General features: G+C 49.5%; 1 protein-coding gene across 25 annotated transcripts in view; it reads left to right on the forward strand.

Moving 5' to 3' along the window:
• DYSF (dysferlin) overlaps window positions 1-20,682 on the forward strand; it is a 225,478-nt gene that overhangs the window by 196,945 nt on the left and 7,851 nt on the right. For 15 of the 25 annotated variants that reach the window (XM_047851378.1, XM_047851374.1, XM_047851383.1 and 12 more), the window contains 10 exons: window positions 1,973-2,101; window positions 2,429-2,584; window positions 4,128-4,219; window positions 6,826-6,996; window positions 8,154-8,296; window positions 10,192-10,331; window positions 11,602-11,690; window positions 11,958-12,053; window positions 12,402-12,543; window positions 16,378-16,477. In XM_047851378.1, the coding sequence (XP_047707334.1) occupies window positions 1,973-2,101; window positions 2,429-2,584; window positions 4,128-4,219; window positions 6,826-6,996; window positions 8,154-8,296; window positions 10,192-10,331; window positions 11,602-11,690; window positions 11,958-12,053; window positions 12,402-12,543; window positions 16,378-16,477 (1,258 nt within the window). The other 10 variants (XM_047851369.1, XM_047851376.1, XM_047851380.1 and 7 more) reach the window with 3 other exon arrangements.

Below are 20,682 nucleotides of genomic sequence, written 5' to 3' on the forward strand. Positions count from 1 at the left end.
AGGCTCTGTGCTGTCAGTGCAGAGCCCAATGTGGGGTTCAAACTCATGAGCCGTGAGATCATGACCTGAGCCAAAACCAAGAGTTGGACACCTCACGAGCCACTAAGGTGCCCCAAATGAGAATTTATAATAACAAAATCAAAAGCCCAAAAGTTCTCTTCTATCTAGACAATTAAAACACACACACACACACACACACACACACACACACACACACCTCTGTTTTAACAGTTCTTGGTAGAAGAGAAAATATAAACCCACCCTGGCAGATTATCTAGGAAATGATGATAAAATGCTACCTATTAGAACTTGCTGGTTATAGCTAAAGCAGCATTCAGAGGAAATTTATAGCCTTAAAAGCTTAATTAAAACAAAAGAATGAAAAAAAAACATCTAGCTCTTGGATCAAATAATAAAAAGAAAACTGTAATTATGGCATGCCAAGAAAATGAATATGATAATGTTATAATCAAAACAAATGGATAAATGCCAAGGCAGTAGTGAGCAGAGGCAATTTCATAGCATTAAGCATTTTCCTTATCAGGACAGAGGGAGCCAAGTAAAGAAAGCTTCAACTGATCAAGTTACAAAGAACAGAAAGAAAAAAAAAACCACCCTGAGAATAGTAGGAAGAACAAAATAATAAAAACAAAAGCAGAAATAAGGAACTGGAACAGAGGATATGGTAGAATCGACAAATTAAAGAACTGTCCTTTGAAAGAAATAAACTATGTAAATGGGTCAAGAGCACACTCAAAATGACACATGTCAAATATTAACCAAATAACTGGTTGTTATTTTTGAGAATCAAAATGTAAGGCGATAATAATATTTACTTTATATTTACTCATATGACTAATTTTTAACAATGAATCCGCCTCCACTTGCATCATTAAAGATTTCTTGGAAGGAACAGAACTCGGTCCAGGCCTAAATGAGAAATAATACTCAGCAATATGAGAAAGGAATTTACCTGAAGTGTCTTGTCTATCAGTTTCAGGTATAACCAACTTAGCATGTATGTTAAGGTCTTCTGTTTTGAATATTTGTATATTTATTTTGAGAGCGAGCAGGGGAGGGGCAGAGAGAGAGAAAGGGAGAGCGAGAATCCCAAGCAGCCTCCGCATTTAGCACGGAGTCCTGCGCGGGGCTTGATCTCAATGACTGCAAGATCACGACCTGAGCTGAAATCAAGAGTCGGATGCTTAATCGCTTAAGCCACCCAGGCACCCCTGTATATTAAGTTTTTAATAGCATTAACTGTTAGGTACATTTAATCATCTATAATAGGAAACTCTTGCTTCATTTAAACCTAAGCAATTCCAAAACACTAGCATGTAAAAGTGAGTGGGAATTCAAGGGGAATGAAATCGATAAATCAGGTTCACAAATTTAAAGTAGTGTTCAAAAGTCATCCTTGGCCAGGTATCTGGTACCACTGCCATCCGGGCATCCTGGACAGTGAGCATTTGTGGCTTAAAATGCAGACCTGTCAATTTTCTAGAGTTCTGTTGCCATCTTCAGATAACATTCAAGTTAGCTTTTCATTTATTTGTTTGATTTTATTCTCTTAAAAAAATACACCACCCTATGTACATGATGACTCCTAGATACCTAGAACATTGGATTAAACAGAAAACTGTTCCCGAGTGGTGCTGAACAGAGCCTTCCCCTCTTCCTCCCTTCTCCTGTCACTTCTGTCCCTCACCTTTCTCTCTTTACTCTCCACTATTTGCATTCTTTAACCTCTGCCTTTGTGCTTTCCTTCTCTGCCCTCTTTGTTCTTGGCCTCTGACCTTCACCTCTCCTGCCTGCCTTTGCTTCTTGAATTTGCAAATGGCCTTTTTCCTTCATTTTCTTCTCTGTGCCTTCTCATGCTTCTTCACTTGAATACTGTCATGTTTCCTCTTTCTTTGCTGACCCTCTTTTTTCTCTTTCCTTTGTCTCCTCCTCCTGTCCCCACATGTGGCAGGTCTATGACACACAACTGGAGAATGTGGAAGCCTTCGAGGGCTTGTCTGACTTTTGTAACACCTTCAAGCTCTACCGGGGCAAGACTCAGGAGGAGACCGAAGACCCATCTGTAATTGGGGAGTTCAAGGTAAGTCCTTGAGGACTTGTCCCAAACTGGGAGGCCTAAGACTGTGAAGTAAGTGAAGGGGGCAGGAGCAACAATACCGTAGTAACTACAGTAATGACTGTGGTGTTGATGTTGGTGACTGTGTAGGTGACAGGTGGTCACAGTGAGGGTGATGCTGTTGATGCTGTTGACACGGTTGATGCTGTTGATGCATCCCTTTAGGGATGGCGGTGGGCTTGGTGGTCTCTGGTGAGACAACTCTGGCAGAGATGAGGGTAATTAATGGTCATGATGGTGTTTATGTTGGTGACAGTGATGATGAATGAGTTGGCCCCTCATTCTTTTCAGGGCCTCTTCAAAATCTATCCCCTCCCAGAGGACCCTGCCATTCCCATGCCCCCAAGACAGTTCCACCAGCTGGCTGCCCAGGGGCCTCAGGAGTGCCTGGTCCGCATCTACATCATCCGAGCATTCGGCCTGCAGCCCAAGGACCCCAATGGGAAGGTAACATTCCTGGGACTCTCACCTCTTCCCGAATGGCAGGCAGGGGTACAAATGGACTGCAGAATCTTGAAACAACTCTGTCCTGGGGAGTTCCCAGTAAGCTGTGGAAACCAGCCGAGCACACACAGCGCTGAGAGGTGACGGGATGCAGTTCTGTCGAGGGCCAAGTGCTCCAGGAGGTCCGAAAAGGCCAGGCAGCATAAGACTTGGGAATAATGAGGAAGGCTTCATGGAAGGAATAGGATTCTTAAGGATCAATGGGGTTTTGATAGGCTGGGAGGAAGAAGAAAGTAGTATTTTAGCACGGGCCAAAAAACTCGGCAAGAGTTTGTTAGAAGAATGCTTAGTGTCTGTTCAGCACGAGGCTGAGGCACAGGAGGAGGCCACGTGGAAGGTGTGGCTGGGATTGGAGTCTGTGGGGCTTCAGGGGGTGGGGGTATGGGGAGGAGAGAAAGGGCTCAGTAACTGTGCAGTGCCTAGCCAGGGTGGAGCCTGAGGCAAAAGGAAAAATCAGTAATACCGATCCTGTCTTTATTTAAAATTTAGTATTTTGTTCATCATGGCCTGTTGGCATTGATTTTAGCTTTTTGAATATTGCATCAAAATGTGTTTATCTTGATTACTGAGTGTTTTTGGCACTCACTCAAATGTTGTGTCTGAGGCAAGTATCTCATCCCCTCGCTCTGCTCCTGGGCCTGAGGGCGGTTGGGAAGGAGTCTGGAGCTCTGGGGAGGTGGTGGGGGAGGGGTAGAGAAAACTTGGGAAGAGATAAAGAGGGAAGAAGTGGACCAGGCAGGGATGATTGGAGTTCAGAGGTGCTCTCTCATCCCCTTAGATGGGTGCAGGCCTAGCGTATGTCCTTGAGGCTGTGGGTGGAGGTCTGGTGTCCTATCCCTGGAGCCCTGCCTTTCAAGGTGAGAAGTCACAGCTGCCCTTGCCCTGCTGGGAAGTCAAAGCGCAGACGGAATAGAGCCATCTCCAGCCCAGGCACCACCAGCGGCCTCCAAGATGTGACTGTGGCCAGTGTTCAGTTCATACACTTCAAGCTTTCTTTATGCCACCTCTGACCCTGGGCAATCTGTGGCCGCAGCTGCTCCTGGGAGTTAGTGCTTGCAGGAGGCATGGGGAAGGCCAGGCTGGCTGGGCTGGGCTGATAAAGTCTGGCCATCTCTTTCCCTTCAATCTGTTGAAGCAGAGGTCACAGAGAGGACCCCAGCTAGCTCAGTCACATGTGTAATACCAGCCGTTGTGTTTCTGAGGATATGAGCCTTGCCCTCACCCACCGTCTTCCAATGGGGCAGTGGTTTGGGAGTCTGGAGGACTCAGGTACCCCATTGCCACTGCCGGTCCATGACTAGAAGTCCATGTCAGGGCCAACCGGTGTGGCGGTGTGCAGGACGGGGCCCTTGGCCTGGCATGATGGCAGGATGGCAGCTTCTTGATGGCTGGCCTCCTAACCCCATCGGGAGGCAGAGGACTGAAGAAGCCTTAGAGATGTGCTGGGAAAGTGAATTCACTGAAGTCTTTCTGTCTCTTCCTTCAGTGTGATCCTTACATCAAGATCTCCATAGGGAAGAAATCAGTGAGTGACCAGGATAACTACATTCCTTGTACTCTGGAGCCTGTGTTTGGAAAGTAAGTTGGGGGCAGCTTGGGTGCTGGGGTGGAGGTACCAATCTGGATAACGCCACCCCCCCTGCTCCGCCACCCCTTCTCCCTGCCCCCCTTCCCGCCTCCCCCCTCCCTGCCTCCCCCCTCCACCTCAGCGTGGAGATGTGGCCGCCTCTGGGAAGTCCCCAGGTCCTGCAGCAAAGCTGTGCTCTGATGATCTTGCGTGTCTACAGGGATGTAACCTCAGCTAGCTTTTCACTATGTGCTGAAGACACGAGTCCTGGCAGAAGCTCCTAGTTGATCACATAAACAGTTACCTCAAAGATCAGAAATCTGAATGGAAACTCAGAGCGCACTGGCTAATTATTCTTTTTCTTAGATTAGTTTTTACTTTTGAGTAAGTTTAGATTTACAGAAAAGTTGCAAAGATAGTACAATTTTTGCATACCCTTTATACTCAATTTCCCTCACCATTAACATCTTAACCTAACCCTGCCTTATTTGTCAAAACTTTAAAACAAATCGATAGTGGTGCATTCCTGTTTACTAAACTCTAGACTTTATTAAGATTTGGCCAGTTTTCCCATAATGTCTTTTTATTGTTCTAGGATCTAATCCAGGATCCCATGTTGCATTTACTAATTGTTCTCTTCTTTGTTGCATGTTCATCTCTAGCGGATAGATAGAGCAAGGTAGTAAAATGCTTCTTGAAATCTAAGAACAAGGAAAGGAAGGATGCTCGCCCACTGCATGGGAGTAGCTCCCAGGCATCCTGAATTTCTTGCTGTTTGGATGTGAGCTTGTTTAGGCTGGAGAAAGTTACAGAGGGAAGTTGGTGGCTAGTTCTCTGGCATCAGTAGGAGAAGATGTGTTGTTTTGATGTTGTCAAATGACACATTGAATTCATAAACCCATATCTATAGATTTAGCTATGGTCACTGAGCTCTGCAGCGAGGGCCTAGTCAGCCTGGAGAATTGCTGGTTTTGAAGGTGAATCGGTCCTGCCAATCATGAGCCAGCAACAAGCTGGACTGGGAGGGAGGGGCTACAGGGAAGGAGGTGGGAGGAGCTCTATTTGGTGACGTCCAGTGGCCTGCGTGAACCACAGGCTAATGGTGACCAGGCAGAAGATCTGTCCGGTTCCACAAGTGGGGCGGGGGTGAGTGTCGGGGCCCAGGGCGAGGTGGGAGAGTGAGCACAGAAACTCTTTGTATAACTCATGTGCTGAACAAGCACAACTCACGGAATTGAATGAAAACACAACTTTGTTTTTGTCTGCCAATATCCTGTAAACATTTATTCATGGGGGTTACCTTCCTCATTTCCTGAGCGGAAACGGGGCAGGCAGGTGACTCTTCTGCTTACTTGTACACAGTCGCTTTGTTCTAAACCCACAGTGTCAAGGTGGTAACCAGAATGTCCCTCCGTGTGCCATCAGGAACCTGACTGGCTCTAGGGTAGTTGTCCCCTCTCCCAGCTGGGTATAGCTGTACTACTTTGGGTACAGATGCATGCAGCATGTAGGTGTGTGTGTGAAGGGAAGGAGGGGGCTTTGCCTCTCGCCCTGTCCTGTCTAACGTCTCCTGCCAATCCCAGACTAGCTGCCGAGGTTCTGGTTCGTGCAGGGCCAGGACTAGGGGACCCTCTGCGAGAGGAGAACCCCATGTGCTCACTGCCCCTGTTTTCTGGGCACTTTCTGGGTGGCAGATGTTAAAGCTGATTTATTTTCTTGTGAGTGCTTTCCAGAAGTCTCCTCTGAGCCCACCCACTGAAGCTCCCACGATGTGGCAGATGCTATGTCCTTTTACTGGTGGCCCTTTTCAGATGGGCCTGGAGTCTCACTGCTGGAGCTCCAGGTCCCGTGGGGTAGGATTCAGGGTGGCTCCATTTGGGCATCATGGTGGCCCAGCCAGGATGGGAGCAGTGTATAGCCTCTCTCTCCTCCTCCTCTCAGCTGCCAGCTGCTTTTCTTCCTTGAGTAGGAGTCGGCTGCCTCCCGCCTGCAGGGAACTATTTCAGGGGGAAAGGGGCTTTACATCTACATTTGACCAGGGTGGGGGATGGGGATCTCAGAGCACAGCAGGAACTCTCTCCCAAGAAGTCTCTTTACAGATCCTCCTTCTTCCCACCCTGCAAGCAGGTGTGAAGCCCTAAGTGTCCCCAAAGTGGATTCTGGGCCATCCCCTTGGTAAATTCCAGAGCACTAGCACTTTCACACCTCTTGCTTCCGGTTGTCCTGGTAGAAGCTTCAGTTTTAACTTTCTGTTCCAATTCATTGGTTCATTTTGTGGTTTATCAGGCAGGTACATACCATATGCTCAGCCCAGATGATTTGGGAGCATCTGATACACGTGTGCATGTGCATACACACACTCTCTCTCTCTCTCTCTCTCTCTCTCTCTCTCTCCCTGAAAAGCCCAGCATCAGTAGAGCATTGGAGGTAATAATTTAAGATATATAGGAGACCCAGGAGGGTGGACCCCAGGACCACTCTTGGGAGGGGAGGAAGGGGCCAAGGAAGGCTTTCAAGCCCCTGCTCTTGTCCTGCTCTCCCTCCCTTGAGTACCCACTGTGCCCAACAATATCAGGGAGCCTACAGCATTCTGACATCTGTCCTGGGCTCCCTGCAGGATGTTCGAGCTGACCTGCACTCTGCCTCTGGAGAAGGACCTGAAGATCACTCTCTATGACTATGACCTCCTCTCCAAAGATGAAAAGATTGGGGAGACAGTCATCGACCTGGAGAATAGGCTGCTGTCCAAGTTTGGAGCTCGCTGTGGACTCCCACAGACCTACTGTGTGTAGGTGTACGGGGGCTGGTTGCTTCTCTGCCAACAGTCCTGCCCCCCAAATGTGGAGCACTTACTGTGTGCCAGCCCTGTGCTTAGCACTTTATAGGTGTTCTCTTGCTCAATCCAATTAGGGTCTTATCTCTATTGTACAGATAAGGAAACTGAGGCCCAGAAATATTATGACTTGCAAATGGTGGGGTTAGGATTTGAACCTGTTTGTCTGACTCTAAGAACCTGGCTCTTCATCATATTGTTGTAATCCACTTCTCCTTAAGACATTATCGAGCCTTGTAGAGGGAAGAATCAAGAAGGGAAAGGCAGGGGCACATGGGTGGCTTAGTCGGTTAAACGTCTGGTTTTGGCTCAGGTTGTGATCTCACAGTTCATGGGTTCAAGCCCTGCATCAGGCTGTGTGCTAAAATCTCAGAGCCTGGAGCCTGCTTTGAATACTGTTTCTCCCTCTCTCTCTCTCTGCCCCCCTCTCCCCCACTCATGTTGTGTCTCTCTCAAAAATAAATAAACATGAAAAAAACTAAAAAAAAAAAGAAGAAGAGAAAGGTGAAGGGAGACAGACAGTGGAACACATGGGTGCCAGTTGAGCCCGAGGGGGTTAATGTCAGGTGAACTCATGTATGGACAGCCCCTGTCCACTTCTTGCCAATTTGGGTCTCGTTGGGGTCTGATTCTCTAAATCTGGAAATGAGAAACACTTAGATTCCAACTCAGTATTTATTTTTTAAAGTTTATTTAATTATTTTGAGAGAGAGAGAGAAGGGAAGGGCAGAGAGAGAGAGAGAGAGAGAGAGAGAGAGAGAGAATCCCAAGCAGGCTCTGTGCTGTCAGTGTGGAGCCTGACATGGGGCTCAAACCCCAAAACCGTGAAATCATGCCTTGAGCTGAAACCAAGAGTTGGATGCTTACCCGAGTGAGCCACCCACGCGCCGCCCCCCGCCCCCAACTCAGTAAGTATTTAAGCAAGTCCCGTCGTCTCTGGACCTCAGTTTCTCTGTGTGTAAAGCGGGCGCCCCAGACACAGCGAGTGAGGGCGCCCATGTCAAAGTGAAGGGTGGGTGATGCTGTGCATGTGGTACGCAGGGCAGTGCACATCACTCTGCCCTCGGCGGTGCCCTGGAGGGTCTCTTCTTTGCCTTGTGTTTGGGCCTCAGCTCTGGACCCAACCAGTGGAGGGACCAGCTCCGCCCCTCCCAGCTCCTCCACCTCTTCTGCCAGCAGCGCAGAGTCAAGGCTCCTGTGTACCACACAGACCGCGTGGTGTTTGAGGATAAAGAATACGCCATTGAGGAAATAGGTGAGCTGCCACGTGACCCCAGAACCACGGTGGGCTCTTCCTCTACATCAGGGATCAGGGCGGGGCCAGGGGCCAGGTCGTGGTTAGGATTCGTTTGCTTCTGGCTTTGGCTGCTCAGACTGTAATTGGAGTTCGGGGTGCAGACTACTTCTGTGAAACGGTTTTCTACGTGAATTCCACTAGGTTGCCAGCTTGGCCTTCGTGGTATCTTCCGAGCCCCGCCCCACCCATCCCTCCTTCCATCCCCAACACTCATAGCAGGCAAAAGGCGGCCAGAGAGCCTGAAGCCTCCACCCTCGCCCCTGGATCTGCCCGGTGCTCACACCTGAGAACTCCACCACATGCTCCCTGTGTGTCTGGGATGTCCACAGGCCTACGCTGCCCACCAGGAGCAGCTCAGACTCCCCGGAGGTGTTTACAGGCCCAGGGGGCCCCTCACTTCCTGCTGGTTTCAGGGACATTTGATGTCAGAGCTGGTGCTGAGGTTATAAAAGGGGAAAGGCGGCTTTGATTCCTTCATCCCCAACCCCCTCCTCCTTCTCGTTCTGTTTTTCTGACTCTTTTAGGTCGTGGCTGAGCCAGCTCCTCTCCATTAGCCCTTAACCCAACCCCCATTCTCCTTTCCCATAGAATGTGCATCTGTTTTCGGGGTGGTCTCATTTCCTTCTGCTAGTCTGTGAGCAGCTTTAGCACAGGGACCAGGGCTCATGGTCATAAATTCATAAGAAAGGAAAGCCAGAAAGCTCTTGATGGTGTGGTCGGACATCTGCCTATTTTTGCAGATGAGGCCACTGAGCCCAAGAATGGCTAACGACCTGCCCAAAGTCACCCAGACGGTTAGGGGCAGAACCGGATTCCTGGCCCAGTGTTCCTTCTGCAGTGCTGTGCCGCTTCCTTTGTGGCATCTATTGAAGTGGGCAGAGCAGGCTTGATAGGTGTGTGTGTGTGTGTGTGTGTGTGTGTGTGTGTGTGTGTGTGTGTGTTTGGTGTGTGCATGAGAATCTGTGCTGGTGAACATGGGCACACCATGGTGCACACACCTGTGTGTGTACATGTGTGTTTGGACAAATGTGGATCCACCTACCTCCAATCAAAACTTCTGTCGTGGGGGCTCCAAGTTCATGTTGCTGGCTGGTTGGCCAGGCTTGTCTGGGTCAGAACCACCCCTGTGTCCTCATCTCATCCACAGCACCAGCACTCAACCCACTCCCTGGCAGGGAGGAGCTGTACCTGGGAAGCACGAGGGGATAGGGAAGGGTGTTCACATCCAGTCATGTACCTTCCTAAATGAGGGTGTCATCTCAGCTGTCCTGCTGACCAGCTGTGTAACTGCTCTGTGTTTCATTTCTGTCATCTGTAAAATGGGCCTAATAGCATTTACCTTATAGGGTTATTGTAAGGATAGAACTTAATATCTATGAAGAACAGTGCCTGATTCCTGTTCCAGTTCACTATTACTGCAATTATTTTAGCTACTGCTGGTAATAGAACAGATTGTGTGAACTAGAGAATGGCAGTACTAAAAGCACTTAGATGCCCAATCTGGGAGTACAGGTTGCTGAGGCTCAGAATTTGGAGCAGTTGGGGACGGCTTCCTGGAAGAGGTGAGCTTTGGTGTGCAGGGAGGGTTTGTATTGGTGGAAAAGAGGAAGAGCTTTACAAAAGAAGCTTGGTAGAAATGATGGCAATGAGGAATTTTAAACCTGGATTTTAAGCCTGGAGCCAGTGGACCTCAAGTCTTCCCTTACAGAGAGTGAGACCTGTGGATCAGAAGTATGTCTTGGCTGGAGGTGAGGGGGAGGGGGATGGTCAGGGGCTTCCCGAGGCCTCCAGGCAGCCCCACAATCCCTTGCTCGCTCAGCTCCGGCAACTTTTTTGTCTTCTCTCTGGAGCAGAGGCTGGCAAGGTCCCGAACCCACACCTGGGCCCAGTGGAAGAGCGTCTGGCCTTGTATGTCCTCCAGCAGCAGGGCCTCGTCCCTGAGCATGTGGAGTCCCGGCCCCTCTACAGCCCCCTGCAGCCAGACATTGAGCAGGTAGGACAGTGAACCTTGGGCCCCTGAGCCCTGCCCCCCCCCCCCCACCCCCGCCAGCCCTGCCCCAAGGACAGCATGGATATGCCAGAGGCACCAGCGGGGAGCTCAAGATTTGGCCAGTTCCTCCTTGACATGTTTTTCCACAGTCTGGGTGGTGACTGCTGTTAGCCCATGAGGGGAGCTCTTAGACCTGCCCCCACCTGCCCCCAGATATCTACAGCCCTCAGGACCTGGGGAAGAACCCGAGTCACCTCCTCTATCCCCATGGATAGACCTCTGACTTCCCATGAGGCATTCAAAAGCCTCACTGTTTCAGCCTGGCCCCAGGATGCGTTCCCCTACCATTGGTCAGTGACATCCAGGTGGCTGGCCTTGGGTTGGGCTGCAGTGGGGAATTCAGACAGGGATACTGGCACCCTATGACAGAATGGCAGAGCTGTCACTGAGAGCAGTCACCAGGAGGGCCAAGGGCATCCTCCGTGCAGAGGGAGGGTGAGCAGAGGGGCAGCAGGCCCAGGGCTGAGACTGGGAGGCTTCCTGGAGGAAGTGAAGTCGGGGCTAGGTTTTGGAGGAGGAGGAGGAGAGAAAAGATTACGGGCAGAGACAAGCCAAGGTAGCAATGAAGGTGCCTTCGTAGACATGCAGGGGACATCATCTCTGCTGTTTGGAACTGAGCTCTCTTCCTTGGTATGGGGCTGCCGACACCCCAGAATGGCACAGCAGGTGTTGAAATGTGAGCTTTCATTCTCTAGCTATGTACCCTGGAGAAGTTACTTCAATCCTTCTCTTTCTCTATGAGATGGGGACAGAAGTAATACCCAGCTTGCAGAGAGGAAAGGAGCCGAGGGGTGGCAGGTAGCGTGGTTTCCTGTAGCGGAAATCCTCTGGACCCCCTCTGACTAAACTGTGATCTCTGACCCTCCATGACTTTGTGTGTGTCATTCTCTCAGCTGGAAATGCCCCTCACCCCTTTTCCATCTGGCATGCTGAGACTCAACTCAAACATCATCGTCTCTGAGAAGCCTGCCCTGACCCCCGATCCCCAAGGCACAGGTCCACGACATCAGCCTGTGCGGCAGGGGGGCTCACTGCTGCAGTCGGCCTTGTAGTCCCATGTAGGGCACCTCCTCTTCGGGGTGCTGGTGAGCCTCTCCGTGGCAGGGCCTGGATGTTCTCTGTTCTGTGCCCTGCCTATCTGGCACAGAGCGGGTGGTTGGTAGGTTTGGTGGAGTGAAAAAGGTGGGGAGAGAACAGAGTTATGTCTCCGTAGGGGAAGCTGCAGATGTGGATTGACCTATTTCCAAAGGCCCTGGGGAGGCCTGGACCTCCCTTCAACATCACCCCACGGAGAGCCAGAAGGTGACTTACCCCAGCCATCGGCTTGGAGCTGAGCAGAGTGGCAGAATGGTTGCAGCCAGCTGTGGGTGGGACCTGGAGGTCACTCTTAGGCTGGGTGGGGGGCCACTTGGGCCACGGGGTACCGCTCTTGTGTGTGTTTGGCCAAGTGCCCAGGTGGAGGCAAGCATCGGGGTCTTGCTGGGTGAGCTGGCTTCTTGGCTTCTCAGTCAAGGACTGCACACCCTTTGGTGGGAACCCCGTGTGGACTTGAGCCATTCTTCTCCACAGGTTTTTCCTGCGCTGTATTATCTGGAACACAAAGGACGTGATCCTGGACGACCTCAGCATCACGGGGGAGAAGATGAGCGATATTTACGTGAAAGGGTGGGGAGTCATGCCCCTTCCTGCCTGTCCCTGGCCCCATGGTGCTGCCCTGCTCCCTCTGGGGTGGTGGAAAGAGGGTGGTCTCTGCCCTTGCAGAGTTGTTTTCCTACCATATTTCTTCTTTTGCAAAAATCTCTGTGTTGAACGTATAAAGTTTGAGGATGTCCCTCAAGAGAGAAGTTGGAAGGCTTTAAAATTTATGGCACATTTGGTACTTCATGGAGATTTCTTGGGAATTATTTTTGCTTTATCCTTTACCAAGTTCATTTACCTTCTTAACTGCCTAAGTTGAGGATGCAGAGTGTGGTGGAAGGCTTAATTAGAAATGTTCTCTAAAACATTGTCTAGTTGGATGGTTGGCTTTGAAGAACACAAGCAAAAGACAGATGTGCATTATCGCTCCCTGGGAGGTGAAGGCAACTTTAACTGGAGGTTCATTTTCCCCTTTGACTACCTGCCAGCTGAGCAAGTCTGCACTGTCTCTAAGAAGGTGAGCATCGTTCCCATCCGCCGTGGTGCTAGTCCAGGGCTTTGCCTATGGATTGGGTTCTCCATAGGACTGGGGATTGCTTACATAAGTCCCTCCTGCTGCCTTGTCCCCCACCTTTCTGTGTCTGGTGCTTGTGATCACTGTCCAAGCTGGAAAGTTACTGGGAGCAGCTGTGGTCTTCTAGGCCGGAAGCCGTTGCCCTCCTCCCTGACCTCACTGCAGGCTGAAGGCACCTGGCGGACCTGGTGCATCAGCCAGAGGGCAGAGGTGGGTTCTGGGACCTCAAGTTCTGTGTCTCAGCACCTCTCCATTTAGGTCTTATCTGGGCAACAAATTCATTTTTCCTAAAGTAGGCAGATCCCGAGGCACACAGCCTCTTTTCTGGTGGCACTGCACTTGCCCTTGGGGAGCATCCACAGAGCACAGGCTGAGTGGAGGCAGGGGGCACCCCTGTTGGGGCTTCTGATCACCTGCATCCCACCTAGAACCAATCCATCTTGAGGTGTTCTCTATTCAACTAAATGAATGCCGCTCTGGTGTTGAGGTTCCACTGGTCCGATTACCTTCCTGAGGTGGCTTAAGGCTTCAAGCCACAAAGCTTCTGTGATGCCAATTTCTTTCCTGAATGCTTGAGTGACTTAAAGGAGGGAAATACAGAATGTACTTCTTACGTGCTGCTTAGGTCTTTTTAGCTCTGTTCACTTCATCCTTTCCGCATGACCCCTTCCCAGCCTGACACACGGGATCATCTGCATTTTAGAGAAACCAAAACGGTCCACGGAACATTCTGAAACCATCGCAGAAAAGCAAAGGGGGTTAAACAAGGTTAAATGAATGCTTTCACCCAGGGATTGCTGCATAGTGCCTGCCAGCAGGCAGAATTTAGCAACAGCCTTGGGTTCTGTGCCGTCAAGGAAAGCCTAGCCTGTTTGTAGGTTTAATCTCCTTTGCCTTTGCTCAGTGTGTTTGTCTAGCACAAGTTGTTTCCATAACAAAGCAAATGCTGCATTTGTTGGGGAAGAGCTCCAGATCAAACACACGCTGCCTCTCTTTGCTGTGGGCAGAGGGAGAGTGGGGGCCAGGAAAGGGGAAGGGAGGGCTCAGGCATCCTGCATGCCATCTCCAGTGCTCAGCATGGCATACAAAGGGCCAGGTGTGGATGGGAAACTGAGGCTGAGAGATGCAGAGTGGCCTGTTTAAATGGGAGGTGGGACCACCCCCTTCATTATGACAGGTGGAGATATGGGCAAGGAGTCACAGGAAGCAGAGGTTCTATTTTTGCTACAAAGTAGGAGGAGAGAGAATCTCCTGGCACTGAGGCAGGTGACTTGAGACAGGTGAAAAAGGCTTGAAGTAGCCATTGTGCTGAGAGAGGGAGGGAGCAGAGAGAGAGAGAGAGGGAGAGAGGGAGAGACAGGGAGAGGGAGATGGAGAGAGAGCTCATTGTGATGCTGAGATAGTAACCTGGAAGTTCTGAGGGCCCAGCTGGAGTTGCTGGTTACGAACCTGAGGTGGCTCCATTCTGGCAATGATGGAGTTTCATCTCGGTATTACAGGCACTGGCGAGGAAGAAGGAGAGAATTGGGCTGACCCACCATGGCACAACCCATAGGCTTGGGCTAGCCCTGGAAGAACGAGAGGGCCACCAGGGATGCTGGGGTAGAGAGAAGGAAGAGGGGTCAGGGAGTCCAGGAGAGGCCCCCAGGGTGGCAAGAGGAATGGAATTCTGGGGGGTACCATACTCCAAGAGAGGGTAGCTGGAGGTAGGGGTGGAGGAGGTCAGAAGAGGAGGTTGAGAAACAGACTCCAGGGGGCTCTGAAGTCAACCAGGAGAGTGAGGGAGGAACTGGCTTGACCCAGGAAGAGCTAGCTGGTCCCTTTGTGGGGGAAGGGGCCCAGGAGGCAGGTGGAGCTGTGCCCATATCAAGGCACCAATGAGCTGGCCTGGGCCAAAGGACTGAGTCTGGGGGTGGGACGGTGTGGAGGTACCGCACAGCCTCTGGGCTCCCCAGTTCTGCTGCAGAGCCAGCCCTCTGCCGAGGGGTTCGGGGCCTCTGGCAGGCAGGCCCTCCGGGGACCCCATTAACCAGACGAGACTGTCGTAAAGCACAAGGTCTCCTTTCATCCGGCTGCTTTGAACCACCGCTGGTTGCCCCGGCCTGGCTCCCCACCTGGAGCCCAGCACACCCACTGGGGCCTGCCTGCGCGTCAGGCACCCACCCTGCAAATAAACAGCTAGTAAAAGGGCCCAGACCGGGAGCGTAATGAGCGCCTGGGACCTGGGGGGCCATTCCCCAGGCTGGAGCCCCAGCCCAGCTGCTCCCACCAGGGGCCGTTTGAACCTCTGGCTCATTACTGAGCCCATAAACCAGGCCGGCCGGAGGAATGGAGGATGCTGGCGGCCTGTGCAGGCGGGCCTGCGGAGCTGGCCATAAAAGCCCCGCCAGAGAAGGGAGGCACCTGCAGGAGGGCTGGGGCCCGGAAGAGGGGAGGCACCAGACAGGGGCCAGCTGGGGGCCTGAGCCCCTCGCCAAATCAGGCAGCAGTCCAAGCTGCAGTCGTGTGCTTTGCAAGGTGACCATTCCTCACAGGGCATGGATTTTGGTTCAGGAGCCCCATGGGTCTACGTGACCTGGGGTGGCCACACAGCAGGCAGAGCCCTGGCTGGTGCAAGCCTGTGTGTACAGGGCGCCCGGGGGCAGGCAAAGCCTCTGTATCAGTAAGTGCTCCCCGACTCCCCATAGTCTGTCCCCCGGGACTCTGTCCAGGCCCCTACTGTGACCCGGCACTCAGGATGTCTGAAGATCCTATGTCCATTGCCTGTAGGATCGTCACAATGTTTCCTGTCCTTGCCACTCACTCAGCAGAAGCTCCAGCAAGAGGACAGAGGACAAGCGGGAGCAGGAAAGCCCCAGTGACAGTCCTTTGGGTTAAGCGTGGCTGGATTCAGGGGTGAACTCAGGCCTCAGTATGCCCGTCTTTACCCCTCAGCTGCTCTGCAAGGCCTCTGTGGGACGAAACCCAGGATAACACTGGTCCAGGCTGAGTGGTCTGAGGGAGGTGGAGTGGGAAGAGCAGGAAGGTGGTGAACTTGCCAGCACCTGGGGCTTTTGATTTGCTCCAGGGCAAGCTCTTGGAGGTAAAGATGGGGTGGGTGGCCATGCTGAGGGAGGAGCTGGGGTTACCGTCCCCTGGTGTCAGCTCCTTCCACCAGTGTGTCAGGGGGATCCTTCTGGTGACAGCAAGGGTTGGGGGGAGGGCCCAGGTTCCCAGCCAGCCAACCCTGTCCCTAAGAGCGCATGGGCAAAGCAGGATTTAGAGGCGAGAGCAGCACTGGAACCTGACTGCCTGGGTTTGAATCCCGGCTCAATGCTTAGCGGTGTGACTCAGGCAAGCTACTTGCTCTGGTTTTGACAGCTGTAAGGCCAGCAGCATGTCCCATATAGCTCGTTGGAAGGATAAATGAGCTCATAGTGGTAAAAGGCTGGCACATAGGAAGTGCAGATTAATATTATTATTATTAGCTGTCAGACCTTGGGAAAATTCTTAACTTCTCCAAGTCTGCACTTCATCATCTGTAAAATGGGAGCAAAGCCTCTGCCCGTGGACTTGGGAGACTTAAAGGAGCCACCTCATGTGAAGTCAGCCTGTATGGGTCCTTCCTGGGTCCTTGAATACTGTCGGCTGGGATCTTAGCAATCTTCCCACCAAGATCTGGTTCTGGCAAATCCCTAAGAGATGTCCCATTCACTGCCTCCTCTAGGAAGCCTTCCAGGCTGGAAGGGACCACTGTTTCTCTCTAATCTTGCTTCCCTGCTTCCTCCTCGGGGCCAGGATGCTTTTTGGAGGCTGGACAAGACTGAGAGCAAAATCCCAGCACGAGTCGTATTTCAGATCTGGGACAATGACAAGTTCTCCTTTGACGACTTTCTAGGTGAGCACCGTCTCTGGTCAGCACCATCCTGCACATTGGGAGTTGACCCAGAACCCCCACTGTGTGTGTGTGTGTGTGTGTGTGTGTGTGTGTGTGTGTGTGTGCTTGCCACTCTTGGGAGGCTGGCAGGAGGAGTGGTCCTACTTTCTGTCCTCAGGTTGCTCAGGGTCACTGCTCCCTGGTGCTGAGTAAAGTCTGTGACACAGAGCAGTGCCTGAGTGGTCAGAGCTGCCTGTCCACAGAGGTGGCCTTGAATGCTGGGCTACGTTGGATGGTATGAGTCAGGTAGGTAAGTAAGGAAGAGAGGAAAAGCACAGGTTTGAAGGCAGCGCAAGCATGAGCTGGCTGTTGCCGGCTGTCTGGCCTCACACTTGACAGGATGCCCCCACCTCAACCCCTGTCTAGACTGGGCAGACTGGGCCCAAGTAGTGGGGGGCTCAAGTCAGTCTTCACCCTTGTGCCTGAGTGATGAGTGAATGAGCCACCGCGGCTCCATCCTCCAAGCCCCCAGGCAGGATTCCGGTGGGGGAGAAGAGTGCAGAAACCTGAGCTGGGCTGAAGGATGTGGTAAAGACAGGGTGAGATGTGGGGCGAGGAGGATGGCTGTACCGGGCCAGCAGGTGGGACTGTGAGTAACAGCCCTGTCACAACCGTAAGAGTTACCCGGAAAGTGTGGTCTGGCCATACAATTGGATATTATTCAGCCATAGAAAGAAATGAAATACGGATCTATGCTATAACACGGATGAACCCTGAAAACATGCTAAGCAAAGGAAGCCAGTCACAAAAGGACTAATATTGTATGATTGCATTTATATGAATCGTCTGCAGTAGGCGAATCCAGAGACAGCAAGTAGCCTCGTGCTTGCCAGGGATTGGGAAGAGGGGATTGAGGGTGACTGCCGATGGGGATGGGGTTTCTTTTGGGAGTGATGACAATGTTCTGGGCTTAGATAGTGCTGGTGGCAGTACAACTCTGAATATCCTAAAGCCACCGAGTTTTACACATAAAAATGGTTAAAATGGCACATTTGATGTTATGTGAGTTTTAACTCAATTAAAAAAAAGAAGTGAGGGGCGCCTGGGTGGCTCAGTTGGTTAAGCAGCTGACTTCGGCTCAGGTCATGATCTCGCGGTCCGTCAGTTCAAGCCCCGCGTCGGGCTCTGTGCTGACAGCTCAGAACCTGGAGCCTGTTTCGGATTCTGTGTCTCCCCCTCTCTCTGACCCTCCCCCGTTCATGCTCTGTCTCTCTCTGTCTCAAAAATAAATAAACGTTAAAAAAAAAAAAAAAGAAGTGAGCTTTGTGAGAAAGGCAGTCCTGGCTTCCTGTTCCACTCTGCCACTTGGGAACAGGGCAGCTTTGGATGGATCACTGGAGCCCTTCTTGGGTGGCCCTTGATTGCAGGAAGGTGAGCTGGTCTTTGCTGAACCCTTGGGCCCCTGCAGGGACGTTCTGAGGAGCAGCCCCAGCAGGGGTGAGGAGGAGGGCTGCTTTCTCCACTCCCCCCCCCCAACCCCAGTCACTCCCGGCCTGGTCACCTGCCCTCAGAGGATGGGGGGACTTTTGCAAAACTTCACTCTGAAAGAGTCAGCCTGTTAAAATCAGGGCATCGATGGGACTTCCGTTATTTTATTGATTCTCCTGCCATACATAATTCCTGTAGAAAAAACAGAAAATGTAGATCAACAATGTCTCCCTTTACTTATGTATTAAAATTTCTCTACCCAGAGATAACCTCCACTAATATTTTGGCATATATTATTTCATATATAAGCAAACACATATATGTATATGTGTATTTATACATACATATGTGTAATCATACATGGCATATAGAGAGAGAAAAATGAGTTTTTATCACACATATGCTTTATATCCTGGTCTTTTGGGGAAAACTTAATATTTCAAGAACATCCTTTCTGTTGGCAGTTTTCTGCCTACATTTATATCTGCATCATCTTGCTTAATTCCTGCCTGTTGGTGGACCCTCTTCTGCCTATTTTCTCTTGGTGGGTACTCAGCTCATCTTTAGATCTAATAGTGTGAGTGACACCCTCCGGCACACATCTCTGAAGGCTTTGTACATATTTTTCCCGAACTGTAAGAAGTAGATTGTTAGGGTCTTTATACATTTTCGTGATTTTTGAAATACTTTGTTCAAATGCTCTCTAGAATATTTTTACATTTTTATGTTTACATTTTACTCCCACCTGTGCCCTTTTTGGATAAGGTTGCCATTTTCTCCAAACTTTTGCTACCAAAAAAAAATTTTTTTTAATTGCCAATCTAACACCTTGTTTTAATTTTTTACTTGCATTTCTTCATTACTTGTAAGGTAGAACTTTAAAATGTATTTATTATCCATATTACTGGTGGGATTTTATTTTTCATGGTATTGTTCAACTTGTTAATCTTTCATTTTTGATTTTCAGAGCTTTTTATATAGTAAGGACACATTCCAAATAATTTCTCCTAGTTTTTCAGCTGCTTTTTAATTTTTTTATGGAGTCTTTTTTGCTTACAGACTTAAAAATTCTTTTGGCATCATTCTATCAATCTTTCCTTTATGAGATGAGGCTTTAGAGAATTAATTTTAAAAAGAAAAACAAAGAAAGCTGCATTTTTACTGAATGAGAAAATGGTGTTCAAATAAAACTAAATGGGCTCATCTTTTGTTTTTAAAAATAAAAATAAAACTATTAAAACTAGCACTTTTTTCTCCTTTATAATGTGTTTCTAGTTACATATTTTGCTTTTTAAAAATACTACTTTGAAAAAAAAGTAATAGCTAAGATCTATAATCTAGCCATCCAGAGATAATACTGTGATTCCTTAGAGTCTCATATGTGGATCATGCTGGGATAATTTCGTGTATGCATACATACACACACACACGTATGGTTTAATATCCTGATTTTTCTTAATATTATATTAGGACCATATTTAAAATGGGAAATAAACATTCATCTACGCTTGAAAGATGGAGAGACATGTGGGTGGGTTGATAGGTATATGAACGCTGATACAGAATTGAACAAGTGAATGGATAGAATAATAGCCTGATTAATGGGTAGATGTAATGCTCAACAAATGGTAACTACAGAGGGATGGAGATAGATCAAAGCAGATGGGTGGGTGGAGGGATAAATGGATGAGTGGAAAGAAAGAAAACTAGAACAATAGATCCAATCAGTGGATACTTACAATAACCGAACATTCCACACTGAAAAGTCCTAATCTGTTTTGCATGGTATTCAAGAATTTCTTTAATTTGGCCTCAGAAAACATTTTTTAGATTTGTCTCTCAATCGCTTCAGCAATTTATGCTCCAATCCCACTGACTTCATCCGTGTTGTTGTGATTGGATTAGGTGAAACCACATAAAATTGCTGCTTTTATAGGTCAATGATGGCTGAATACCATTTTCATATGATGTAACCAAACAGATGGAGCTATACGGGGAGCTGATGGATTAAAATAATAGATAAACAGTATAGGAAGATGGATAAAGAAGCTTGGATAAATCAGTTGGCAGGTGAAAAAACTGATGGATGAACCGCACTGAGATACCACTTCACATCTACCAGGACGGCTATAAAAAAACACAAACGAAAAGTGGAAAACAACAAGTGTTGGAGAGGATGTGGAGAAATTGGAAAGGCTCAGACATGCTGGTGTGAATGTACAATGGTGCAGCTGCTGTGGAAAACAGTTTGACAGGTCCTCAAAAAACCAAACACAGAGATTACCATATGACCTAGCAATTCTATTCCTAGTTATATACCCCCCCAAAATTGAAAACCCAGACTGAGGCACTTGTATGCCAAAGTTCAGAGCAGCTCTATTCACAACAGCCAAAGGTGGAAACAACCCAAGGGTCCCACTGACAGATGAATGGATAAACTGAGTGTGGTCCATCCACACCATGGAACACTGTTCAGCTATAAAAAGGAATGAAGTACTAGAACATACTTCGACATGGATGAACCTGGAAAGCCTGCTATGTGAAATAGGCCAGACACAAAAGGACCAATATTTTATGATCCGACTTACATGAAGTATCTAGAATAGGCAAATTCATAGAGACAAAAAGGAGATTAGAGAATATCAGGGGCCGAGAGGAGGGGAGTATGGGGAGATATTGCTTAATGGGTACGGAGTTTCTGTTTGGGAGAACGAAAAAGTTTTAGAAATAAGTAGTGG

The sequence above is a fragment of the Prionailurus viverrinus genome, chromosome A3, assembly GCF_022837055.1.
Source record: "Prionailurus viverrinus isolate Anna chromosome A3, UM_Priviv_1.0, whole genome shotgun sequence".
Lineage (NCBI taxonomy): Eukaryota > Metazoa > Chordata > Mammalia > Carnivora > Felidae > Prionailurus > Prionailurus viverrinus.